This window comes from Tinamus guttatus, unplaced genomic scaffold, assembly GCF_059628265.1.
Source record: "Tinamus guttatus ecotype Peru unplaced genomic scaffold, ASM5962826v1 Tinamus_guttatus_pri_ptg000356l, whole genome shotgun sequence".
Lineage (NCBI taxonomy): Eukaryota > Metazoa > Chordata > Aves > Tinamiformes > Tinamidae > Tinamus > Tinamus guttatus.
Genome location: NW_028288890.1, coordinates 4,072,793 through 4,100,001, shown reverse-complemented (window position 1 = coordinate 4,100,001; position 27,209 = coordinate 4,072,793). Strand labels below are relative to the sequence as shown.

At 49.1% G+C, this 27,209-nt stretch overlaps 3 protein-coding genes across 3 annotated transcripts; 2 read left to right on the top strand and 1 right to left on the bottom strand.

Moving 5' to 3' along the window:
- Positions 1-4,854: 4,854 nt before the first annotated feature.
- Positions 4,855-6,490, top strand: LOC104573836 (C-C motif chemokine 5). The gene is made up of 3 exons (XM_010221053.2): positions 4,855-4,927; positions 5,470-5,581; positions 6,269-6,490. Exons 1-3 carry the CDS (start codon positions 4,855-4,857, stop codon positions 6,354-6,356), a joined length of 273 nt encoding a protein of 90 aa, XP_010219355.2. The 3' UTR covers positions 6,357-6,490.
- A 5,575-nt stretch (positions 6,491-12,065) lies between these two features.
- On the bottom strand, positions 12,066-13,449 carry LOC104579394 (C-C motif chemokine 3-like). The gene is made up of 3 exons (XM_010226930.2): positions 13,271-13,449; positions 12,644-12,755; positions 12,066-12,206 (listed from the first exon to the last, which is right to left on the bottom strand). Exons 1-3 carry the CDS (start codon positions 13,341-13,343, stop codon positions 12,119-12,121), a joined length of 273 nt encoding a protein of 90 aa, XP_010225232.1. The 5' UTR covers positions 13,344-13,449; the 3' UTR covers positions 12,066-12,118.
- Positions 13,450-24,688: 11,239 nt separating this feature from the next.
- LOC104579424 (C-C motif chemokine 4 homolog) lies at positions 24,689-26,059 on the top strand. The gene is made up of 3 exons (XM_010226954.2): positions 24,689-25,107; positions 25,445-25,559; positions 25,964-26,059. The coding sequence occupies exons 1-3, from the start codon at positions 25,038-25,040 to the stop codon at positions 26,049-26,051; spliced, it is 273 nt and encodes a 90-aa protein (XP_010225256.1). The 5' UTR covers positions 24,689-25,037; the 3' UTR covers positions 26,052-26,059.
- Positions 26,060-27,209: the final 1,150 nt, after the last annotated feature.

Sequence of the window (27,209 nt, the reverse complement as noted above, 5' to 3'; positions counted from 1 at the left end):
GGAGCTTTTACTGGCAGCCCCTGCCCACCCATCCCCGGGATGGCAGGACGGACATCCAGCCGTCAATGCTCATAAGAATGACTCAGTGGTGGCATGCACTGGCTCAGCATTCTGCTCCAGATGATCCCTAAGACCAATTTCTAAATTTCTAGCTGAGCTCTTCCCTTTAGGAAGGCTGAGACAGGCAGTAGGTATGAAATGATGTTCAGATATTTGCAACTTGACACATATTCATCCTCATTCATACTAGTCCCAGGGATATATTTGTCCCTATCCATGTCCCTATCTTGTGCCCTGCACTCGTAGCACTTTTTTGCAAAGAGGATCCCGCCTGATGGCGTCTGGGGGGCTGTCATCCACACACACACACAGTTTATCCTACCTCAGGGACATTTCCGCTTGCTAGAGCTGACCACTTGAGTTGACCAAGAGAGTTGTCCCTGGGACAGGGTTGTTCTACTATGAAGAAAAAGGCTTGGACCATCAACAGAGGTGAGAAGCCCCTTCCCCGTCTGGAAATCAAACCCAGGCCGTGGCAGTGAGAGTGCCGAATCCTGACTACTAGACGCCAGGGATGAGGGGAGTGTGCACCTGGTGATGCTCACAGCATGGCTCCACAGGGAGAGACCACCCATGACCTCAATGCCCCAGGGGAAAAAAAAAAAAAAAAAAAAAAGAACATCTGGAACGGGCTCTACAGACTTCCTGGGGGAACTCTGCAGGGAGTCCCTTTCTCCGCTCCTTTTTGTGAGTAATGACATGAAGCAGACCCTCTGCTCAAGGGACCTGCCCCCACCAGATCCAGGAATCAAGAAGTGTCTGTGCAGGGGACCTAATCAAGACTAAAAACAAGTTTATGTCAGGAAATGGTGACCAATGGTTCAAGTAGGAAACTAGCAGTCCCTGGGGGGCTCACCAGAGAAATTCAGATAAAGCAGACCATTTATCTTGTAGAAAATTAACAGGTTCAGATGCCACACATCTCATTGGCCAAAGACAATCGAGCTTCATGGCTCCTAATGCCATGGTACAAGGATCTGGGCTCTTGGTGTTTACTAACCCCACAGAATGAAGTCAGACAAGGCACTAGGGAAAATGTGGGCCTGATACTTTTTTGCTTCCATCTTTTCTGCTAAGAGCAGCCCTCAAGAACCCCAGACTATGGAGACCAGGAAGAAGGTGGAGAAATGAACACTTTCCCTTGTGGGAGGAGGATCAGGTTACAAAAAACATTAACAAGTCCCTTTAGGTGTCACACTTGTCATGCAAGTAGTTGCATGCAGAGGCTCAGTGTCAGTCAAAAATAATGTCTTTCATGAGTGGTCAGGACTGCTCTGTCAAAAGGACTAGGCAATAGGTGAGCATGACGTTCTTGCTGAGTTATGGTGCCAGCTGACACTATGGCTGCTTTCTGTTCTTCTAAAGCCCAGGCCTAGCTGTTCACCAGGAACATGTGTGTGTTTGTGTGCATATGCGTGCATGAGGGATAACAGTCAGTCCTGAACCTTCCCCAGATGCATGAGATGGCAAACTTTGTATTTGTGAATGGTATATCAGGTGCATCCAAGACATACCATGAGCTTCATGGCTCCTAATGCCACGGTACAAGGACCCAGATTCTTGGAGTTCAGACAGGGCTCCCTACTAATGCCATAGAATGAAGCAGAACAAGGTGCCTGACATTCCCCACTGCCAGGCTGTTGCCCCTGATGTTTTTAGATGGGCCCTGGGAGCTTTCCTTAGTTTAGATTTCCCTTTTCTTTTCCGTTCCAGTTCAAACCCATTTCTACCAAAGCAACTACATTGCTAAACCGAATATTTCGTAGTCACTTGCAAGAGTGAACATTCAGCTGCACGTTCAGCCTGGGGGCAAAGTTTGAGTTCCCTTTCATGCACATACAGCTCCTTACTATTCTTCTCTATATGCAGGCTTATCTCCCCTGTTCACTCCATGGTTGACCAGATGTTATTCCAGTCCCCACTGTGTGCACTCAGACCTCTTCTGTTCCCCTTTCTGCATGCTCAGATTTCTTTCTTTCCCCTCCATGAGCACTCTTATCCCCTTCATTACTCTACCTGCATTCTATGATCCCTGCCATTGACTACTCCAAAGTTAAAGGTAGGGAAATAACATGCAGTGGATAGTATTCATACTTTCAGTCTAAAATCACATTTATTTTTCCTCAGTTTAAGATGTAGATGATGAAGCAAAGAACTCCAGTATCATTTTCTACAGAAAAGGGCAGATGACCTGGCAACTGGCCCCTGGCACTGAGGGCTAACACTTGCCTCAGAGCAGGTCTTGCCCCCCAGGCTCTTCCAGAGAGTGGCTTGGAGCACATGAGTGGTTGATCCAAGCATGAGGGCACTATTTGGGGCCTAGTACATTCCCTTACTACTCCTGTGAGTGTTCCCTTCTCCCTGTGGGCAAGCCAGTGATGATCCACCTCATAGTATGGTCTCAACAATGCTGTTCTGTTTCTCTCCCCTGTTGCTGTACCAGAAAGTCTACAACACTTCCATTAGCTCCACTTGCACTTCTAAGACCACAGCCCTAAGGATTTAGTGCAGAATCCACTGCTTCTGTCACAAAAACCTACACCGAGCTGAACTCACAGACTAGATTCTGAATCTGGGCTGCACGGGGCTCTCAGGAGATGCCTGACATATGGGTTATTCACCCCTTTAGTATGTCAAGGCAGAAAGAGCTATGATAGATTGAGGTGCAAGCAGCCTGTGTTTGCACAAAGATCAAAGATAAGCAGATATCATGGTTTCAGTTGCCTGCACGAGCTCTAAGAGTGTGTGAGCTCTGGCAATGTTGTGGTTGAGAAAACATCATTATCTCTCTGTGGTTTCTTAGATCTCCGTCTTGGTCTGTAGGATATTTTGTCACAGGCAATAGCAGTTCCTGCCTTCACCCACAGACCCAGTAACACCAGAACAAGTTCCCTCACCCATGCTGCAACTAGACATGACCTCAGGCTGTAATGTCAGTGTCAGGAAGAGGAGATGAACAATAGCCAAAACACTGAGCACACAGAGGGGGCAATGCAGCCCAGAAAGGTTCATGCTGGACAGCAGGAGCATGCAGTGGTGACCAGGGGCTGTGTGTTTGTGCTAGGCTTACCACTGCCAGCTTTGTGACTGTCTGTGCACACAGGATGGCTGGGAACCGCTGTAGCATGACTGTGTGCTTGCAGGCAGGAAGATGGCTGGACTTTCATCCCTGGCAAAAGATGAGCGCCTGCAAGTGTTCTGCTGAGCAGCTCCAAAATGCTGCCATCGTGTGTCTGGGACAACCGTGCAGTGCCAGACACAGCTGCTCCCTGCTCTGCATCACTCAGCCCATAGCTCCAGGTCGTTCATGTACGCTTGAACCCAGAAGTCCTCAGAGCTGGCACAGACCTCACAGCCCTTTCTCATGAGAAATCTGTTGGGGACAAAAGCTCTTGTGAGCTGGGCAAGGAAGGATGAGGGCCTTGCAGCTCTGCTCCTGGTGAGCCCAGCACTGCCCATGTGCACTGCTAGAGCCAGTGGAGTGTGAAGGGTCTCTGCCATGTTTGTGGAGCTTGTCCTGACCTGGGGGATCCCCTGCTGTACCTGCGGTCTACACAGTCCTGTGCCCACCAGGTCGTGGGCAGCACCCTGGGTCCAGCTCAGCACCAGGTGGCATTTCAAGGGCTTTCCCAACAGCTCCTTTGCGGTCCCAGGGATAGCTCCTGCCCTCGCCTCAGGAAGAGCCTTTGGGAAATCCTCAGGCTCTCACTGAGCCCCAGTGGGGTCTCACAGCCCTCGGCTGGCACAGTCCTGGCCCGGTATCTCTGTCCCCAGTGCAGGTGCTCTCCTGCAGCACCACAGTCCTCCTTGTCCCTGGGCATGGCACAGGGAGGGAGATTTTGTCAGGGGAAACCCTCCCCTGTCAGTGAGTGCCACATGACACAGGCTTTCAGCATTTGTGCGAGTGCAGGTCCCCCTCCAGATCTGACTTCTTTATCCCACCCCACGCTGAACCCACAACAGCACCTGTGTTTGCCCCACATCTCTATTAGAAGACAGTATTTATAATTTCCAACTAGTAAGCCAAATCTCCCAAGCAAGGGCCATCTTTTTTTTTTTTTTTTGGCTCCTTCTAGTGGAATTTGGAGGTCATGAACTCCATTTGGAGAGTTTCTTGTGTTTCCAGAGTTCCTGTAAAGAGTCCCCAAGAGTGGCAGCCATCCTCGCTGCCTCTGTGCACCAGACTGTGCCTGCTGTGTGTGCTGCCCTCCTGCCCCCAATGTGTGTCCCAGACCCACCACGGGAGCAAGGAGCCCTGGCCTGCCATGCTCTCCTGTAGCTACTGTCCCCAAGACATATTCATCCTCCAAGAGACGCTAGAAGCTGTGGGCCATATTGTCACAAAGTTGAGTGCTTGTGTCCCAGGGCCTTGGAAAAGAGATTGAGTTGGGGTCCTCTTGGCTCCAACTTGCCAGTGCTGAATCTCTTTAGGGTTGCTGTCATGCTGGTGAACATAACTATGGACCTGCTGCACGAGGGCTGTCCCACATCCTGTCTTGGTCAGTATAGCCCTGAGTTGCTTGCTGATTTGTTCAGACTTATCTCACTGCTCACAGGGTCTATTCTGGTATTTCCTAGACCTGTGGCTTCCTTTTTTTCAGTGTATCTGAGGCAAAGGTGCCATGACATCAGCTACGTGACACATTGGAAAAACCAAGGACTTTCCTTGATATCTAACCGTCAGGGCAGGCTAACATCCCTATAAAAAGCAAGAACTGTCCAGACACCTAGCATCAGACGCAGAAGGAATCTACTCTGATCCTGCACCTGCTCTTGAAGCTCATCCTGCCCATAATGACTCCTACTTCAGTATCTCTCTCTATCCTCCTCATTGCTGCCCTCTTTTCTCAAGCCTCTTCAGGTCCATGTGAGTACAACTTTTCTCTTTCTTTTTCGGGGTAGATTTTGTTCCGATTGACAGTAATCTTGGAGCAGAACTGGAAAAATCATCTGCAAAGGTTGAAATCTTGAGTACATAGCTTTTCCTGCTTTCCTATTCTAACTTCCATTCTATTCTTCCCTTTCTCCAATCTATTTTTTATTTTAACTTCCCTTTCTCTTGGGAAGGAGATGTTGAATTTTGCCTTGTAAATATCAAAGTTTTTGCTTTGATCTCCTCTGATTTTCTTGGTTGGCTTTAGGAATGGTCCCAGGATGACTGATGGGATTTTTGCCATAGCAAGTGAGGAGGGTAGAGTTACAGAAAGGTTAGCAAGATACCCTAGTGATGAGCTTAATTAAGTTTAGGTGTAATTTCTTGTCATTCTGGTGAAACAGACTCCTTCTGGAAAGAGAAGAGACCTCCACAGTTAATTTCAGGGGATTTTCCCCATGCTTTCTTATGGGGCATGTGCTGACTCTCTCCTTGCCATGCATGGTAGACATGCTTACCATCTCTATTCCTTCCAGATGGTGCTGACACCACTGTGTGTTGCTTCAGCTACACTTTACGCAAGCTCCCCCAGAATCATGTGAAGGAGTATTTCTACACCAGCAGCAAGTGTCCACAGCCAGCAGTTGTGTAAGTACTGGCTCCTGCTCTGGGCTATGGGTGAAAGGCTCTGCTAGCCTTGGGGTTCTGCCCCAAAGCTGCTTCATGTCCCAGGAATGCTATCAGTATTGCAGTGTGGGGAACCATGTCTGGGATAAGGAAAGAGGGCAGCCAGCTCAAGTGTCCTGCACAGTACATGAGCACTTCTCCTTGGCTGAGAAACAAGACCATTCTGGTGCTAGAATAGGAGTGGAAGAAAAGCAGCCAGCAGAACCTTTGATGCTGGGTGTCTGTACCTCTGAGCAGGACCTCCTTGTGGCACGAGCCCAATGCAAATAGTGTGTCAGATTTTCTAGATTTGCAGAGGAGTGCGGAGGCCAACAGATGCTGGCTCCAGAAACCCTACCAGCCCCACACTGCATTGAGGCTCACCTGCACACCGGACCAGGGCAAGCATGTTGGACAAGGCCTTTTCCAAGGACCTGGAACTCTTCCTGCTGTCTGGGTTTTAGCAGACCCCTGTGATCTTGATGAAAGGATTTTGGCAATGAGAGTGGAAAGGAGTGATGGTCCCTTCAGGAGCTGCGCTCAGTAGAGCTGAGCTCCATAGCTGAAGAGGTTAGGGGCACTCAAGAGGTGATCCAAGGCCGTGAAGGCCACTTCATCATGTGCCTTTCCCTCTCTTCGTTTGTAACACCTTCCTGCCTCTTTTTACAGGTTTGTCACCAGGAAGGACCGGCAGCTCTGTGCTAATCCTGATGCGAGGTGGGTGAAAGAATATGTGAACTTCCTGGAGCTTCAGTGAGGGCTGGGAGTTGAGAGAAGTCCATTGCTGAAAGTCCTACAAGATCGTCCAGCAAAATCACCTCTTGGGCCTAGAAATGCTACTGCTGAGCGCAAAGGCCAAAAGCCACCTCAGTGCCATTGAAGTTCCTTTTGTCTTGCAAAGGCATTGTTTCTCCATCGCAATTTAGCCACCCTTATGGACAGCTGCAATGCTGGGGACATCCTGGTTGTGTGGACCTGTGGTGAAACTCTGTCCCTTCTTTGTGCATTCTCTGCTAGAAGAGGAGAGGAACTCTTATCTTCAAAACTATTTGTGAAAAGTGACTTATTAAAGTTAGGTACGAGTGCTATTATGTAAAGTCAGACTGACATCCCGATCAGCCAGCTGAATTTAGCCATGTGTGATAGATGCTGTCAGTGAGGTCTGTCTCCTTAATAGAGGAAGTGCTACGCTGACTATTTACTAGATATTCACTCTGGAACCGCACTGTTCAGCCTTGTTGTCAAACTGTTGTCTCTTGCTGGTGCCAAAGAATAAAGATTACCATCTCTCTGTGCCATGTCTATCAGGGGCTGCTCACCTCCTCGCCAGCTCTAGACGAGGTCAGGAAACACATGGTCCTTTGTAGGGATTGAGATGTGGAGGGTCCCTTCTGCTATGTAGTCCAACATCTGCACATCCTGGAGGTGGAACTGAAGGGATGGGTGAGACAGGATGAACACCAGCCACCTGGGGAGAGGCAAGGGAAGAACCCTGGCTCTCCATCTAGAAATTCCTCAGCCTCCCTAGCCCTTAAAATCTTCTCTCCTGCATCACCTCCACGCTCTTTGGGGGCTGCCTGACTAGAAACACTTTGGGAATCACTGGACAATGAGCACAGATGGGAAAGTCTCTGGTGTTAGCTCCAAGGAAGGTGACCTAGGAGTGGGGCAGGTAGCACTGCCATGGCCAGCACTGGCTCCTCCAGAGATCTGGTGCAAACTGTGTTCAGCTTGGGTTCATTCTGTTGGTGTTTTACTGTGAGATATGGGCAACAATTAATTACCTCTTTCCAATCTGCCTCCAGTTGTGTTTGGAAGGAAACCTGAATTTGGCTTAAGAAAAAAAATCATATATATTTCATATAAATTGCATATTTCTCCAAGTAAAACAAAACATTTAAAACCAGATGATGTCCCTGTGGGTAGTGAATTAAACCTTTGCAGAGCATGAGGACACAGGTAAGCTCTCAATGCCCAGTGCAAGAGCGTGCTGAGTCCAGGGAAGGGATGGCCGTGCTGCAGGGCAACAAGGATCCTTTGCTTTGCAGCCCTGGCAGACCCCGGCTCCCAAAACTGACCTTGCAGGGCTTTCTGCTGGAGAGCAGGGTGGGCCGGCAGCGTGGCCAGCAGAGGGAGCACCAAGATGTCCACACGCTCCATGCCAAGAGCTGGTGTGATAGCTCCAAGCACCCCTCTGCATCTCGGCATCCTGGCAGGCCTCCCACCTTCATGGCATGCAGGCATCAAGGGATCTATTTTCCAATGACGCAGGGGCCTGGAGATGGTCCCATAGCCTTAGTGATGGGTCAGCCAAGGGGCTGTCCCTGGGATGGGTGGGTCCCAGGGGATGGGGAGCAAAGCTGTAGGGAGAGTGGAGTTGAGCGCTGTGGGAGGGGTGCAGGCCACCCTGTGCGACGGGGAAGTGCAGGTGTGGAGGGGGCACAAAGAGAAAAGAGGAAAGGAATTGGGAGCCCAGGAATAGAAGAAAGAGGTAGAGAAGGGAGAAAGACAATGTGGTGGAGGAAGGGCACCCCAGCAGCTAGATCTGAGACAGGAAGAGTGATGGTGGATCAGCAGTTGCTCCCACATCAAGGCAGAGAGAAGATGCTGTGGGTTGGAAGATGCCCCAGCTGCGAGGCAGAACATCCCCAATCAGACTGGTCCCACCTGTCCCACTCCTTCCAATGACAGCATGCTCAGCCTCTCCTGTAGACCCCAGGGAAGGCTTTGAGTGTCATGAGAAGGCCCTGTGCACTCACGATGCCACGTTTGCAGCATCCTCTGTCATCTCCCCAGATGATTCCTGCCATGGAGTGGACAGGAAAGAAAGAGAAGCCCACGCACCAGGGAGGAGGCCCAGGCATGCCAGAGCTCGGTGAAGGACATGGGTATAGGTTTTATGACCAGAAGCCTTTAGTCCTTCATGTCAGCATGAAACAATGTCTAGGGAACAAAGCTGAAAACTACCAGTTAATATCTCAGTATATGACCCCTTCACTTGAGGTATTTGAGGAATGGCAAGAAGGTGACATCTGCGTGACATTGTGTCGATCCCCTTACCCGCGCTGGCCGTGTGTCTGAGACATGTGAGGCTGGGGTTTCCCACTGCATTTCCAGATCAGTGAGGCCCCTGCTCCGTGCAAGCCCTGTCCCTGCAGGGCAGCACGGAGGGACAGCGCAGCTGGGCACAGCGAGCCCCAGGCTGGGCTGCCGCAGACTCCACGCGAGGGACCTGCCCTGGCGTGAGGAGGGCCCAGCAGCGCTTGGCTTGGTGAGAGGAGGCCGGGGGCAGAAAACAGCAGAGCCCCTCCAAACCCAGACTGGCTGGACTGCTCTGCCAAGAGCTCTAGGAAGGAAACTGAAACCGCAGACAGAATTAAGGGAATTTCCAAAGGATACTTGGGCTCCCTGCCAGGGACTGTCCAGAGAAGAGTCCTGAGGCTCTTCTGTCCAGAGAAGAGCTCTGCATCCCAGGATTTCACCACAGTGGCTACAGCAGCCCTGCTGGCCCCTCCAACCTTCCTTTGGCATCCACCCGCAATGTCCTGTGTCCCCCATAGTGCTTGGAGCTCCTGCTCAGGGACCATTTGGGCCTCCTGCAGTTCCACTATGACACCAAATCCTACTTCTCAGGGGAGTCAGGAAACAGTGGGTAGGTGCAATCTGCAGTGACTCAAGCAGCGCCGCTTCCTGGGCTCCTCGCCTGCCAGCCAGCGCCCAGCAGCTCCTGTCCAGCTGCCCTATGGTGCAGGAGCCACTCTCTGCTCCTGTCTTTTGCGGCGCTGTACCAAAACCCTTCTCAGGATGTGCCTCCCTGCAGACTTTCTTCCTTCCCCAGGAGAGCAAGCCCAAGCCTGGGGGTTGCTGACCGAAGAAGATTAAGTTTTGCAGCAGTGCCAGCAGGCCTGTGCCAGCCAGGGGCTGTGGGACGCCACTGGGCCTTGGTGAGAGCGTAAGGATTTCCCAAAGGCTCTTCCTGAGGAAAGGAAAAGCCCTCGAGATGTCGCCTGGTGCTGAGCAGAGCCCAGGGTGCTGCCCGTGACCTGGTGGGCACAGGACTGTGGGGACCTTGCCCACCTTACAAGAGCTTTTGTCCCCAGCAGATTTCTCATGAGAAAGGGCTGTGAGGTCTGTGCCAGCTTTGAGAACTTCTGGGTTCAAGCGTACGTGAACAACCTGGAGCTATGGACTGAGTGATGCAGAGCAGGGAGCAGCTGTGCCTGGCACTGCAGGGTTGTCCCAGGCACACGATGGCAGCATTTTGGAGCAGCACAGCAGCACGCTTGCCAGAGCTCATGCATGAGACCCCCGTGATACAGGGCTGCAAGGTACCGGTGCAAATGTCTGTATGGATCCTAATAAGAAAGGCACTCAGATTCCCTAAGGTGTTGATTAGTATCTGCATGCAGCACAGAGGCTGTCTGTGATGAGGTCCTTCCTATGAGCTCACGGTTGCTAATTTGGGACATCTTCTCTTTGGTTTCCACAGTCTGCTACCATGTTAACAACTAAGGGAAGGAGTCCACACAGGTAAGATAGATACTGTGATGGGGAAGGTTGTGCCAGAAACATTCAAGGAGCAGAAATCTGAATCTCTGGATTTAGAAATGCTAAATAAGACCACTAGTAACTCAATCAAAGAGCAAGCATGTCTGTCCCTCCAGTTCTTCAGCCTTGAAAATGGGCCCTCCCTTTCGGACTGTATGAACCAGCATGTCCTATGTTTAACTAGCCAAAGGGAAGGGAGACCCCGAGCAGTTCCCCTCAGGTCCCCCGAGCCACCAGCTGAAGAGTGCTGCAAGTTTGGAATCCACAGCCGGTGTAGGTCATCCTGCCAGCTGTGCCTGCGGCTGGCATTCCAGACTGGGAAAGCACAAAACTGTGTGCAAGACTATAAAGAAGTCATGGAACTATAAAGAATCAAGGTGATTTCCCAGTCTTGTTTTTTCCATCTGTATCTACAGGAGAAAACGAAACACTTTTTTCATTAAGATTTAGAAATACCATCTGGAGTGGAGAGGCTGCTGCGCAGACAGGAAGCCTGCAAGATGACTTTGTCCTTGGATAATGGTTTTGTTGTGGATATTTCTTCTCAGTGCACAGAAGCAGAGTAGTGCTCGTGTAAACACAAGGAAACTGGCCAGACAACGAGACCTGCCCAGTGTTATGTTTTAATTGTCGCCTGCTCAGTCCCATTTGTGTTCCCGTGCAAAGCTGTGTCCCAGGAATGAGTCAAGAGAAAGGCAGTTTGCTCATGGCTGTTTCAGCTCATCAGCACAGCCAAACTCTTCCATGCATTTTATTGTCAGAGAAAGTGAGGAATAATTGCCCCGTTGCAGTGGTTAAAAAACCAGCCAGGCATCTTGCTCTTCCCACCAAGCAGCACTGCTGCAGCTCCCTGGTTTGGCTGGGCCCCACTGAACCTTGGGGCTGCTGGGCACAGATGCAGCAACATCTTGGAGGAACAGATATGTAGGAGGGAAGAGGTGCTGTGGGGCTGCCAAAGGTGTGAATATCACTTTCTTAGCTGGCAAGAATGGTTCTCTGGCCAGGGAATTGGCCCTGCTCCATCCGCACAACACTCTTGGCTTGAGTGGGCTGCTCACATGCTCAAGGAAGCTGTCACGTCCCAGGGAAATCCCAGCAAAGCAGCAGCATTTTGCAGTCCTTGCCTGTTGCTTGCCCTCATGGTTGTTATTGTACCCCTTTTTCCTTACAGCCGTGAGTCTCTTCACTGTCCCTGTTACACACCTAGGTTTGTAGGGGACCAGCCCAGGAGCGCAGCGCAAGGCAGGTGAGCACATGGGATGTGCATGGTGGCGTGTAGGTAGCATATCCATGAGTGTATAAAGCCCATGTACATGTAAGAGCATGTGTGCTTCACGTGGAGGATGTCAGGGCTGTGTGTGTATGTACAAGGGCATGAGGTGTCTGAGGATATCTGTGTCTCTGGGATGTGGAAATGTTATGGCTTTCCCTCAAACCATTTCACATCGTCACATTCCACATCGGGTGAACAGGCTCTGTGTCTGTGCCCAGTGAATCATGTATAAAGAGACAGAAAGGGTGAAAAAAGCAGGTTTTTTTCCTCCAAATTGTTTATTCTCCAGAATCCTGATTTTACACATGAAGAACCAAGTTCCACCATCATCAAGTGCTAAGAAACTGAGCCACCCTTGCATAAATAACACCACTATCCACAGGAGAAAACACTGCCTATACAATATGATAATTTCTTAAATAATTTTAAATAATCTAACAGTAGCGGTGCATTGGCCCTCCCAGGCCGCAGGCGGGGTCATCAGGGTGGTGGTAGGTCACGGTACAGGCTGGCCTGTGCCAGCAGAGGGCACGTAGCAATACCCAGGCCATGGGCTCCTTCCTGTAGTCACCTTGGAGCTGCATACAGATGACATGGGCTCACACTGCCCCTTCCACCTCGTCATCCTGCCCTATCGTAGGAGCTTGGGATAACGTGACTCATTCATGACAGCAGCTACGGTTGTGATCTTGCTCTTCTCAGTTCTGCTTCGAGTTTCGCAGATAACTTTGAACCCAGGAGTCACTGGGGTTGGCACAGACTGCAAGGCCTTTCTTGGTGACAAACCTGTGGAGCATGAATGAGAGGTGTTGGATTTCTCCTTAGACCTGGATCCCAAGAAAGCCAGTTGCTCCAGAGCATAGCAGGAGCTTTTCCCCTGTTGCCTGAGTTGATGCTAAAACCAGGACCTGGCTGAGATTTCCTCTCTCCCCACAGTGCCTTCTCAAATCTCTGTACACTCCAGGGAGCCCCAGCACAAGCATCCTAGGAAATCCCTGCACAAGCATCCCTGGGAGTCCCTGTGCAATCTCTCTTCCCTTGAGTTGTCTAATGCCCTGCTTGCAGATGAGATGTCATTTAATCCGTTCCTATAGACCCCCTCAACCACGGCAATGCTGCAAAGCGCAGGGCACCACAGCCAGCCGTTCCTACAAGCATACCCAAAGCAGCTGTCCCCACACCAGCACCTTCTGTCTGCCCCGGGACTCGGAGTCGGTACTCACACAACGGCGGGCAGGGAGCAATTGCTGCTGGTGCTGTAATGACGTGAGATGAGTTTCCTCGGGAGCTTGCGGGACGTGTAAGAGTAGCAGCAGTTTGGGAGGTCAGGTCCATCTGGAAGTGCCAGGGAGAAGCAATGTGAGTGCATGCTGAGCTCCGGGCCAGAAGCAATGCTGGCAGAGAATGGAGTGAGGAATTACTGAATAACTAGGGCCGAAAGGGATGTTGCAGGTCATCTGATCCAATGCCAGCAGCAGCAAGCAAATACTGGGAGAGAGTCCCTTTTGCTCATGGCTCAGACCTTCATTTCCTATCTCCCCCAGCCCCAAGACAGGAGACTAAAGTCCCTAAAACTCAATCAGGAATAAGCATAAAGGCTCTGAGCTCCGGACAGCTGGACAGGTGAATAGATTATGGATGGACGGATGGGCAGATGGAGGGATGGATGGATGGGTGGATGGATGATTTTCTTATTCTAGGGGTTTTAAGTGTAGCTGATCTCAATGCAGAGTGAAGAATGCAAAAAAGGCGGAAGCATTGCCAGGTAAGTGACAGAGAAGCTCTGTATAGAAAAAGTAAAGAGGGCTCAAATCAGTTCTTCCTTCATAAATGCAAGAGGCAGGACTCACCTGGGGCAGCGAAGGTCTGAGAGCAAGAGGCAGCAATGAGAAGAGCAATAAAAACGGCCACAGAGACCTTCATCTTCCTCTCAGTCCAGGACAATCACAGTAAGATGAGTAGCTCCAGCAGACACAGCTTGCACTGCAGTATGTGAGTATCTGGATTCAGCTTTTCCCTTTTTATTAGGGAGTCCTGGAATCAGCAGGGAGAAGCCCAGGCGGAAATTCCAAAATGATGTCAGAAACTGTCACATAAGTGAAACAGCAAGAAGAAAAAAAAAAAAGAAGAAGCAAAAAAAAAGGGATATGGTTTATATTTGAGCCAAGTATGTGGATTCAGCCAAGTCTGACTCAGCAGCTTAGTTTGATTTTATCAAATGAAAAGGAAACCAAACTGGGCTAAGTGACATGGCCACATAAAAGAACTCTTCAGCTAGACTACCCGAGGGATTTTCCCTGAGAGTTTGTATATAGAAACAAAACATTTGCTTATGATAATGATGCAATCCTGGAAAACAGAAAGGGAAAAAAGAAAGGGAAAAAGAAAAGAGGAAAAAAAAAAAAAAAGGACAAGCAGGCTGTGCTCTCGTGCTGTTGTGTCCTGGGTGGTTATCAGAGGTCTGCTAAACTTCAGCACATGGAGCTGAGCAGTGGCTGGGCTGTGGGCTCTGTGCTGTTTCAAGCACTAGACCTCTACCAGTCCCACTATGTCTGGCTTAACCCAGAATCAAGGAGCTGCTGAAGCTGGAAGGCACCATTGGAGACTGTCTATTCCAAACCCCTATTTCTATTGACTTCTCAGATAAAGCAGGTTTCCCAAGACCATGTCCTGTTTTTGAATAAGAACTCCACAATGTCTCTGGTCAACTGATTCCAGTATTTGATCCACCTTACTATAAAGAAGCTTTTTCTTATGCTTAAACAGGATTTCCTGTATTTTAATTTGTCTCCCTTGCCTGTTGTCCGGGCCCTGACTATCACTAAGTGCTTGGCCACATCCTCTTTATACCCTTCCTTCAGATGTTTATATACATTGATACAACCCCCCCTGAGTCCTCCCCAGGCTAAAGAGTCCCAGTTCCCCCAGTCTCTCCTCATATGAGAGATACTCCAGTGCCTTCATCATCTCTATGACCCTTTGCTGGACTTACTCCAGTAAATTCCAGTTGGTCTTGTGCTGTGGACTCTCCAGAAGCAGCCTCACCAAGGCTGAGTAGAAGGGAAGGATCATCTCCCTCGACCTGCTGGCAATGCTCTGCCTAACGCAGCCCAGGATGTTGCGGGTGCCTCTGCCACGAGGGTGCATTGCTGGCCCATGTTCAACTTGCCATCCACCAGGACCCCATGGGTCCTTTCCTGCAAAGCTGCTTTTGGGATGATTAGTCCTCAGCTTGTGATGATGCAAGGGACCATTCCTCCCCAGGTGCAGGATTTTGCATTTCTCTTTATCGTACTTCATGAGTTTTCTCTCAAGTCGTTTCTCCAGCCTCCGGAGGTCCCTCTGAAGAGCAGCACAGCCATCTACTGTATCGGTCACTCCTCCCAAATTTGTATCATCATTAAACTTGCTGAACGTGCACTCTGTCCCATCACAGAGGTCATTGATGAAGAGACTAAACAGTATTGGCTCCAGTATTGACTCCTGAAGTACACCACTAACAACTGGCCTGCAGCTGAACCTCCTGACACTGAGGGGATATAACCCATAACTGAGGGTTATCTTCATGGTGCTGGTGGAGCTTCTGCTGTCACAGATCTCGGTCCCTTCAGGAGAACAAGGGATTCACTGGAAGAGACAGTGTACCGCACCTGAAATATTTTGCAGATCTGAACCTTTCCTTCTAAAAGTTTCCTTGAGCACAGAATGGATTTTCTGGATAAAAGGTGAGAAATGAGTGGTAGAGGACCTGCCTGGCACAGGACAGTTTCACGTCTCAGGTCTCCAGCGCTGGAGCAGTGAAGGAGCAATGCCGCTGCTTGGGGTGGACCTGCCATGACCTTGGCCCTGGCAGTGGGGCAGGGCAGCAGCTCTGCAGGAAAACCAGGTAATTCAGAGATTCCTAATGGAAGGACCATGATCAAGGGCACCTGAGGGTACAGTTAGGGTACAGGATTAGGTGCTCCTGCTCTGCTGCAGAGAGGAGGCTCAGGCCTGTGGGTGGGCTCCTGGGCCATGGTGAGGCTTTCTGGGCAGTGTCTTATGGGCAGGGAAGGTGCTCCCCTTCAGCAGATTCACAGCACCGGCACCTTCCTTTTTCCATCTTTCTAGGTTCCCACATCATCAAGAACTCACATTTTCACCACCAGTGTTACAAATACCCTGCTTAGCTTCCTTGGGGCCTGAATCAGCTCCTCTCATATGCACTCTGCTCAGAAAGAACATCTGGGGACCTGACACAGGTAATAATCTGCTCCACTGCACACTTACACCTGCAGGGAGGAGGGCTTGGATCCCTTTTGCTCTCCTTCTTCCCTGCATGCTCCAATCCTGCGCTAAAATTTAGGGGGCCGGTGCCACAGGCTACGGCAGGCACCGTCACTGCAGGTGCAAGCTCACCACACCATGGGGCAGGTGCAAGCCTAGCACGGCTAAGAGTGTGTTTTGGTCAGGGCTAAAGGCAGAGTCACAGCAGTAGCTGTAAGGCCTCACACAGATGTCAAAGAAGGTTTGAGTTGGATTTTGACAAATTCACGGCACACCCTGGCAAGGTCCTGCTTTCCCTAAGTAAGTCTGAGCAGCTCCAGGAAGGGGTATGTCACAGAATAAGAAGTAGTTCCAGCTTTCATGTGAAATGCTGTAGAAAAAGCCAAACCATGGCATTTTTTTTTTTACGGAAATAAGTTATATAAAAAACATAACTGTGAGCTTTCTGTTCCCTTAACTTTCAACTCACATATTAATATGTACATGGGGAAATGACAAATAAAGACTGCGGCTTTGCACTCATTTTACATGGCCAACAGGGAGATGTTGTGGCTGCAGAAAAACAGCATTGTGGCTAGCAAAAACCAGAGATAGCTTTGCTCATGGGAACTTTGTAACTTCTGCTCTCCAGGCTGGTGTCTGCAATGAACAAGCCACAGGGTGGGTAGTTTGCGTGTTCCAGTCCCACTTGCGGTCTGGAGCAGCTGCGAGTGTTGGGTAGGAGTGATGGAAAAATGACCCAAATAATTCATCCCTGGAAACCCTTGAAATATCCAGCTGAAGGAAAAAAATAGTCACTTACTAATAGAGCTGTTGCCGCTGATGTCACTTGCTCGTGCCAGCAGCACAAGGCAATTAGCACTTCCAAAAACCCCAGCCTTTCCTCAAGGTGTTCTATGAACCTCCCTGAGAAGGTGGGTATCTCTCCCACATCAAGCCATGCCTGTGCAGCACTGAGCCCCTCTCTGAGGACACTGCCTTGGATTCAGCAGCTGTAAGTGCCAGGGGACCTACATGCTTTACCAGGCTGGTCCACGAGCTGCCCTCAGTGCTTAGAGCATCCGCTCTGTGGTGGTTTCTGTCTGCAAGCTCCGTACACTGTCTGCTAATCCCTAGAGCCCTCTGCTGTCAGAAAGCTTCTGCAGTTTAAGCAGCTGTAAACCAATCTCTCCAAAGCTTTCCTTGTTATTCCTGGAAGAGAGCTGCCTTTTATCACTTTAACATCACCCAGACTGAGGCTCGAGATTTGTTGGAGTACGGAGGAGGGGTAAAAAAGAAGACTTAAATTATTCAAAGAGGAAGATTGCATAGAAGGATGTTACAGCAGCACTGAGTCTTCTTCTAGGAAAGGTGGCGTCAAGGATTAGCACAGGGGTTACTGAGTTTTTGGACTTCTTCAAGTATGTCAAAAAAAACCCAATTCTGTGACAGTAGGTTACAAAATGCATTCCTCGAGGGGACAGCAATGCAGAGTAGTTTGCTCAGGGAGGGGGGATGGAGGGGTTGCAGATTGTTTTTCCCGCAGGCGGTGGTGATGCCTGATGGCTTGTCTGCTCCCCTGGGGGATACCACTCACTCCATGGAGTAGCATCAGAAGGACCTTTGAGCATGTGTAGGGATACTGTCCCATGCCTGTCACTCCAGGGGATGTGAGTTTGCTCCCAGGTGGGAAGCAGCTGCTTCAGAGTGGCTTCTTCGGGAGATGCTTCCGTTTTTCCTGCAGCAGAAGCAGAGCGCCCCAGGGCTCATTGCCATTCTCCTTACGTTCCCGCGTTGCAAGGACAACCCCTGATGAAGCCCAGCTGCTCTCAGGTCCCACTGCCAAACCCTCCCCGCCAGACCTGTGACCCCTGGGCCTGGGCAAAGGAGGGTCCCTGTGGGACAGGACTGATGCTGAACAGAGGGATGCGAGAGACTGCAGGAGGCGGCTGCAAGTTACAGCAGCTGCCGAGCGGGTGACGGAGCTCCCGGAGCCTTTCCCTCTCCCCATGCCGGTGCCAGGCAGAGCCACGGGGGTGGCAGCGCCTCGCTGCAGACAATGGCCCTTTTGAAGGTCCCTGGCACATCTGGGAGTGCAGAGTCCTCAGCCCTGGGCCCAGCATGGAGCAGGATGCAGCCTGCGCTTCAGAAAGACACAGAGCTGAGCACCCTGACCTACAAAGAGCCTCTGCACATGGGAAGTGGTTTACAGCTGTGCATTGAGCTGCCCAAAATAAAACTTGTCACTAGTAAACATCTGAGCTCTGTGTGCTGCCTCTTCTTTTTCCATAACCAGCTCTGCATCCCTTCCGACTAGCGTCAAGTTCACACCTTGCCACGGAGCAGGGCTCATACCTTCCACAGGCGTTTCCTACACATGCCGGCCTCGGGGGGACTGGCATGGCCAGAGACACTCCTGCAGGGAGCAGGGCCCAGCCAGGGCTGATTGACACAGGAGCTTCAGGAGGTGCAAGAACCAAACATTAGAGCAATCCCCCAGCTGAGGTCATGATAGTGCCTTATTTCTGGCCCTGGAACAAGTTAAAGGCAAACCCAGTGCTAGCTGTAAGGTCCTTGGTGCTGCTGTGCACCCTGATGTGCATCACAGACCTAGGGCAGGTGGTGAACAGTAGCCTCAACCCATGAGACAGCCTCGGCCTTCGTCACTCAGACCTGTGGCCTTAGCCCTGAGTGCAGGGCGCAGGGAGAGCCGTGGTGCTCAGCCTGCCAGAAAAGCCATCCTCCGTGTCCACCTCCATGCACTCAGAGCTCTGGAGGCCACGTGCTGCCCCTGAGGGTGGCTTGTTCCTCTGTGAGCAGCCATCTTCACCCAAGTCTTGTGGAGAGCAGCTTCTGGTTCCCAAATCCCGAGCCCAAAGAATGGGGATGCAAGAGCATTTCCGAATCCAAAGGCAATCAATTTGTGGTTCTCTTCTTTTCCTCTTTGCTTGATTATGATGAGCAGACAAGGCCCAGGGAGTTCACTGACAATCAGTTTTAACTTTCAAAGTCACACAGCTCTGAATTTTCACTCTGGTCTCCTTGCTCTTTGTGGTAGACTCACCAAAGGTCTGAAGGATACTGACTGTCCTGAGGGCAGAGACTACTGCCTCACCAGGGACATCGTGTCTTTCTTTCCTAGACCTTTGTTGGGCTTGAGTGAGGATCAAATACAGGGAGTGATCAGCCTTTCCAGGACATTGTTTCAGCAGCATTTTTGGGGTCCCAAACTGCCTGATGGTGCCAGAGCTGGAGCAGAGGGTGCACTGGAGGCAAGCAGAGGGCAGCACACGGTGGACAGATGAGGGAGAATATGTGACAGGAGATGAAGCACATCCTGGGGCCAAAGATGGCCTCAGGGACTCTGGTGCCTCCTCAAACCTAATTCGTGATCCATCCCTGCTGTGGCATAGCCTCAGCAACCACTCAGCCCTGGATCCTCATTTTTGGAGTGTGTCTACCACTTCCAGCCTGGGAACCCCCTGGTAATCAAAAAGCCCCCAGACCCATGGCATAACCTGCAGCAAAACCAGTTATGAGCCCAGGTACCCTGCAGGGAGGCATCGCTCCCTGCTTGTCCCTCTGATGAGAGAACAGCGGAAACTCGTCACCCAGGAAGAGGTGAGCAAACACCAGGCAGCAGCAAGTCACTTTGGATTTGCCCATCATCTTCACCACTCATAGGACAGCAGAGGAACCCTGGCCAGGGGTGCCTGGTTCCACAGATCTGGCAAATGGGCCGCGCTCCCACCAGGAGCACTCCAAACGCACGGCTGGACCGTCCCGCTGCCGCTTCTGTAACCCTTCCACAGTTCCTCTTGTGGAAATCCTTTTAACACTGTTTCTATATTTCTATTTCCTGTCACGGGTAGAGAGGTGGTGGGAAAAAGAAAGTCATTTTATTTCAACTTAATTTAGTTTGAAATGACGAACATTTAATTTTCCTTTGTTTGGTTGGTTTCAAAAAACAAACCAAAAGAAAGACCAGGAAAAAGACCGACGCATAAGGCACCAGAAAATAGTGATTTTCTGAGGAATATTTTTTCAGAAAATATCTTCCAGGGAGAAGACAGAAGCTTTCATGAAACCTATTTTCTTATCAGCTGCTAACGACATTCTGTAAAAGAATTCTGGATGACTAGCACTGCCTCGAATTGCTGGGATGTGAGCTGATTTTAGAGAAACATGAATCTACTCTCTTGTGCAACGCGGCCAACATTGTTCCGCGCTTGCTCACGCACAGTTTTTGTAATGGATGTGCTCTTACCCTAACCCCTATGCAGTCCAGACAGATGGTTTCTAGTCCTTCGCATTGGAAGGCTCCCATTGGAGCCAGTTCTGGGACATGACATCATCCTAAAAACTCCAGTATTTCTCCAGAAATGTCAATTATGTAGAAGGAAAATAAAGTATTCCGAACAAGCTTATAGCAAGTCATCATTACCGAGCTCCGATTAGGGCAGGATGGAGACTGTTGCTGGTTGAAGTCAAAGAGCTGATCATGTACTGGAAGTAGTTTCTGGACCCAGGACATTTCTAAGCACTTCCCCTTCTGAGAGGATCCCAAGATTCTCAACAGTAAAACCTGCCATAAATAGAAACTTAGATCAGCCAATATCAGCAGTTTTTCCAGGGTTCCCCTTTCATCAGACAAAGCAAAAAAAAAATCCCTATTTTTGCCCTGACTGGATTTTATTTGGGGCATTTTTTGCTTTTATTAGCACTTTCTCCTGTTATTTTCAGTGCCCAACAGGAAAAGCTCTAACATATTCCTCCATGCAAATTAATGCAAATTGGCGACAGAACATCAGCTGGACTGTTTCACCAGGCCCTAGCCCATCCTGCCTACCCTGAGCACCGCCTGCCTGTGGTGGGCACAAGGGCAAGCCACGAGCTGGGCTCCAGCCTCAGCATAGGGACATGCAGCCCTCAAACTGGCCAGAGACAAGGAGAGAACCCTCCTTTTGTACCACCTTTCGCACTGGCCTAATTTTCCCTGCAGGTGTAAGCAGCATTCCAATCTATTCTGGTGGCTCTTCCATGACCATCTCCCCACCTCAAAGCACCTCATAGGTTAGGTATCCTTCATTTGAGACACCCATTCCTCTCACCTTCCCCCACAGAGAGGTTCTTTCTTTATAAAAAAAGGAAGAACCACAAAAAAAAAAAATACAGTCATTATGACTGGACTGCAGGGGAAAGGGCAAGGAAATATTTTTAGATTGCAATGCCTCAGGGCACTGCTATTATGACCGTCATCACAGCTTTCCATCCGTTTGAAGACTGCAAAGATCTAGGAAGCTGAAAGCATTTGTCAGACCTCTCTTGAAATGATATAATGCTGGATTACCAGCGTCCTAACTTTTTGGCACTCAGCAGCGACAAAGTCTCAGCCCTAACCTGACCCCTGTAATACAGACACAGAAACAGGTCCTAAACTAGGCTAATCCCATCCTAAAATAATTCAGCCAAATGAGAGGTATTTTTAATTAATTAAAAAAAATAGCAGTCCAAACTATTTTGACATCTATTTTACAGCAAAGGTAAAAACACTTGGAGGCTTTCAGATACCTGCAATAGAAAAAAAAATTTTCTCTCGAAAGCATTTTAGAAAGCAATGTAGTTTTCCAAACAGTTCTTCTGCTTTAATGAAATCTCTGTTTTTCATCAGACCATTTTTACACCATAAATAACATTTTCCCTGCCTACCCTACACACATGAAGTGCCGTGGGAGCAGGATAGGACCAGATGTCCGTAACTGGCAAATCCCCGAGTGTATAAACGTTTCAGTTACAGAGGAATCACGCTCTTACGTACATTTGCAAGTTATATTCCCTGAGCAAACAGGCAGAAGAGCAAACTAAGATGAGGCAGCCAAAAAGTTCATTTCTTCTCCAGCTGTTGTTCATCTAACAGCACTTAGTGTTGCTGTTCATCTAGCAGCGCTTCCAGATTCCGCCTCGCTGGGTGTGAGGCCAGGCCCTCTGCTTGCAGAGGCAGACTGTTTCCCAGGCTATCCATGAGTGAGTGTGCTGTCAGGTGCAGAGAGGAGTGGGGTCTGGACGGATGAGTGAGCCTGTGTGGGTGCCACTCGGTGTCTCACCATCCCGGAAGGATTGCAAAGGGAAGGCTGGAACAGGGATCATCGTGGCCATGGCCTTGCGGGAAGGAGGTGATGCTCAACTTGGCCACAGCCACATGTGCTACACTGGTTTTGTAGCAGATTTTGTGGCTAATTGGTTTGATCTGTCCTTCGCACAGCCTCGGGTCCCTGCATGTGCCTCCTCTCAAGGGAGCGTCTTGAGGTAGGGCAATCTCAGGGACCTCTCTTGTGAGCCATCTTCCTCCTGTGCAAGTCTGGGACTCACCAGACCCATGGCTGCTCAGGGTCTGCCCTATCTGCACTTTTGTGATCTGCAGCTGGCAGAGGGGCTGTGCAGATCATGTGACATCAGAGTGAGATTTGGAAAACACCATATCATTTACGGAACTTGCCCCATGTTAATAGCCAGAAGACTTTTATAGGAACACTTGTTGTGAGTCAGCACCCAGCTCTGTGGTCAGGGTGTGAAGCAATGGCAGTGCAGGGGGGATGCTCTATTTTACTTTATACTCCTTCTGCAGACCTTTATGCAGCATCTGCAAAGATAACATTGAGTAGCGGAAAATTATGAAATAGAAAAACCTGAAAAATCCAGAAACAGGCCCCAAGGACACAGGTCTGGAAAGGACCCCAAGACTTCTAGGCCTGACTTCTTCACCCAAGTAAAATAATTAAAACTACTTTTCTATTGCGTTAATCTCCATCCCAGAATTCTCTGTTCTGTTGTTTACAAACTTGCAGATTCCCAGTCTCAGTTCCCTTGTAGAAGGCTTAAACCAATTTCGTCTTATGTCAAGCATAGACTTCACGGCCCTTCTTTTCTTCACACTATTTCTCCTCAGTGTATTCATAGATGAAGTCCTACACTCTCATAGCCTTCATTACTGGTTTGACCCTTTCCCTGAGGCAGGCTCCCCTTTCCATGCCATCACTCAAACCTTGTCCCACCTGAGGAACTTTGTCTTGGTGTCAACTGCCTCAGTGTCTTGGGCAAATCCAACTGAGCTATCCTTGGGACTCTTCTCAGAGTCTTTCTCCTGCTGTGAATGTGTTGGTTGATATACCGCATTTTTGGTGTTCTCCACAGGTATTCCCAAAACAGCTAATTATAAGCTATTTTTATCCACTTTCTATTTAATTTTCTTGCAATTGACCCGTGATGGCTTGGGCCAAAGTGATCTATGATCCAAGCAAACTAAGAACAGTTCTAAGTAGTGTCCTCACCAAATCAAGCCTAATGACAACATTTCTTGCTAGCTCAGGCAATGTCTGAAGAAAGCTGATAAGCTGTCACATCCGTCCTTAGTGCTCCTCACCAATAATGGCATTTGTTCCCCAGTCAGTATCTGGACTGGGGTGGGGTCCAGTGCTGGCACAGCTCCTAGCTTCAGTTTGCTTTCATTCAAGACATCCATCTCCACTTCCATCCAGACCTGAAGGCTGTCAAACAGTCCCAGCTGCCTCAGGAGCTCTTTTCTTAGATTGTCCCAATGGTATCCCAATGTGCATTGATTCTACTATAGACACAATTCCCACTTCATGTGTAGTACTACCTTGAGTCCTCTGCCTGTGTTCCTGTTGTTCATCTGCTTTGGTTTCATATGACACAGCATATGGTAAGGTGTAAGCTCCCCACCTCATCTCCATCACCATGTCTTGTGTCTTGTGCCGGGCACCCTGCTTACTCCATTCGATGCACAACTTCTTTGAGTTATAGTTAAAATACTTCTTTTCCTCATAACATTCAGCTCCATACCTAAGAGGTCTTAGCAGTATTTCCTACCTGACCTGTCACTTACATCAATCTTTGTTGTTACCTTCTCCGTTCTGGTTTTCTTTTTCCTGATGATGTTCTTTTCTCTGATACCCTTTATCCTCTTGTGTGGAGAATACACCCAGCATTCATCCCTCTTTTCCTGATCTGAAAGCATCTATCCATGATGAAGTCTCAGTCACAGACAGCCAGGGGACCAACTGGTGAACCACTCAGTTGAGAAGAGCTGTCTTTCTAGGGGCATCTTGTCAGGCTGGACAGTTTCCAGCCTTCCCCAGAGCACCCATCCTCAAGCTGCCTCGTCACCTTTGTTCCTTTCCATGACTTCAGTTTCCTCCCCCAGCAATGGAGAGGAGTCTGATAGACCTCCATGGCAGTCCATGCATAAACTGGTGATTTCCTCACAAAGCTCTAACTTCTGGCCTTCACCTGTATACTATCGTTATTCCTCTTTATTCATAGTCATTACATTTTTTTCTGTTCTGTTGAGACTGGATACTCTTTTCTTCCCTGCCATCCTGCTTTTGCCTGTAGTGTCTCCTTGTTCCTCAGTTCAATTAACCTGCTCCTGTTCTTCAAAATTGGGCAATTTTTCCTCACTACTCCTGGACTCCTTCTGCCTCACCTTCAGGGTCGCTATCTACTGCAATTTCCACCCCCATTTTAGTTCTCTTCATCTCCATGCCCAGCAATGGTAGACCTTATCTCATTTAAGTAGTAGACATTGAAAATTAAGCTTCTAATCTATACATGTCATTTAGGGATCCCTTATAGGACCTAGAGTGAGGTAAGCATGTCATCCAGCAGTTAACTCCCCATTTTGGATCTCTTTAGCTGAGAAGGGAAAAGAAGTTTTTCAGTTTCTGGGTCCCTGGTCTCCTGCCCAACACATTTTACAAGACATACACTGAGTCCTCTTGTTATATGTGAAGCACATGCCTGTCATGGAGCCCACTGGTGATGGCTCCTGTCTTGTGCTGATTGAGCAGCTGTGCAGATGTCCTGGGCAGAAGAGACCTCAGCCACCTTCTTGCTAAGCCAGCCTCATCCACACTATGCTATTCAGATTGCTTGTGCAGCTCTGCGCTTGGAAGGACACACTCTTGCCTCCAAGACGCTTTTTCAGGTTGGGTAATTTGGGCCTGTTGACAAACACAGGAACCTCCACAGGGGAACTTCTTACTAAGGGACATTTATGAAAGAAGCAGAAATAGATACTTATTGTTTCATATCCTGTGTTAGTGGAGAGGCATTGAACCGAGGGGAGAGCTTTACGCTTCCGGAGTTGGTGTTGCTGCTTCACTCCATCACGAGATTTCACCATTAGAACTGCCCTAATCTCTGGGGGAAATTCCACCGCACCTACGCAAGCCGTTGCCTGGCTCTCCTCGCCCCATAAATTGGACTGTCGCAGAATGTCTCAGCATCAGCCAGAAAGGAGGCTTGCAAGCTCCACTGCCCTGCTTCTGCTCCTGACACCGCTTCACAGCCAGCATGAAGATCTCTGTAGCTGTTCTTGCTGTTCTCATTGCAGTCTTCTGCTATCAGACCACTGCTGCTCCCGGTGAGTTTGGGTTCTTCTCTAACTCTCTGAATGGTTGTGCTAGGGAAAGGGGAGATTGTACAACTGGCAATGGGTACTTTCTGCCAGCCCATCCACCCTTGAGTCTTTTTCCATGCCAGATCACATTCTAGCAGGTGCGCCAGGGTCTTGGGTGTGGGGGATCTCCTGACATGGAAAACCACAGCTCAGGGTGAAAATAAAAGAAAAAGAATCAAATCGCCTTTTCTATTCTTCCATGTCCTCTCTGTTCCCCATAATTGCAGGGAATAAGGTCCCAGATTCCTGCTCAAGCCCCTTGCCCCTTGCTGATGCTCATGACTGTCTTTGTCCTTTGCAGCTGGCACTGACACACCAACCTCCTGCTGTTTCACCTACGTCTCCCGGCAGCTGCCCCGCAGCTTCGTGGCTGACTACTATGAGACCAACAGCATGTGCTCCATGCCAGCCGTTGTGTAAGTGTCCCCTTCGGCAGCCGCGGCAGGTCCCTTTGGGTCAATGATATTCCCTCACGTTTGCAGAGGTGGAGGGGGAAAGATGTCAATGGACATCTGAGATCCCAGTGGGAGAAAAAGGGCTAGGGAGGGAGAAAGGAACTTGAAAGCAGCTCAGGTGGATAGGAGAAAGGTGGCCTAAGAGGTGTGAGGTGATGCTCCATAGATGCAGCACATACCGAGGCCCACATCAGTCCTGCCCCAGAGCCAGAGCTTTGCAGGCTGGCTGGTGGCTACCTGAATGAAAGACAGAGATGGGTCCCATGCCCCAAATCCAACTGTTCCTGTGGGAGGCCGGGAGTGGGGCATGGCTTTCCTCCATGCAGCAGTCACCCATACTAAATTTCTTCCTTTGCACTTCACAGGTTCATCACAAGGAAAGGCCGTGAAGTCTGTGCCAATCCTGAGAGCCCATGGGTCCAGGAGTACGTGAACGACCTGGAACTGAACTGAAGAAGGGGACACTCTGTGCTGACTGCGCCACATGTGGTCCACACTGCTGCCGGGACAAGCAAGCAATTGCCAGCAAAGCATTTAATCAGAAATGCTTCCATATTGCTTAAATGTTAAGAAACTGAAAATGGTCAAAGCATGATTTTAATATTTTTCTATGTATATTTTAATGTGAGAGAAAAGGTCAAATAACTTCTAGACAAATATGAAGAATATTTAATTTTTAATATATTTAAATGAAGTCTCTTGTTTAATTTATATATTTTTATTTAACTATTATACTTTTGATGCATAATTTAATTTATATTTTAAGAAATAAATATTTTTATTAAAAAAATCCATCTTTGCCTCTGTTACAATTATTTGTGATGAAAATAGATGAAATTATAGTGGCGGTAGCATATTCTTAGTCCCTTTTCTAACCCGACAAAAAAAAAGCAAATTCTTCCCACTTGAGCTTGCTGTTATACTGAATCAGCAAAGAAAAATCTGGAAGGAAAGAGGAGTGAGAAGGTCAGAGATTACATCACATGGTTTAGGTTCCTCCTTTAATAAAATACTTAATCGCTTTTCATTATGACTGTTGGCAACTAGATATTTCCCATTTTAGGCCCCATTATAGTCAATTAAAATGTTATCTTTAGGGGCTGAAATTCTTGCTGAGTCAGGCTGAGTTTTGTGAAAACTGCAAATAAAATGGATCAGCTACATCCTGAACTAAGAACCAAAAAAAGAGGTTTCTCTATCAGATTTTTAGAAATATTTAGGCTGCATTTACCTAGGGCTAATGGGCCTTAGCAAATGTATCTGAAAAAAAGCTGTTTTCCTTTTCCTGTGGAAACCTGCCTGCCTCTGGACAACACTGAAGGCAGTGAGCAGCACAATCTCTTGCACTTACCTGTTGGGAAAAGACACGTCTCTGCAAGGACTCTCCACCAGAGCCCTGGGCCTCTCTCCCACTGGAGTCAGTGAAGATCCAGTCCACGCCACTAGTGACGTTTAGGTGCAATCCCTCTATCCACTCTGGACAAACACTGATGCCACAAGGGCCCTGGTTTCTCTAATTTATTGCTTAGACATCTGGTACTTATAAGGGAGGCCAAGTGATGGGCTAAGATCAGAGACCCACCTGCACTCAGCTGACTCCTCCATCCCACG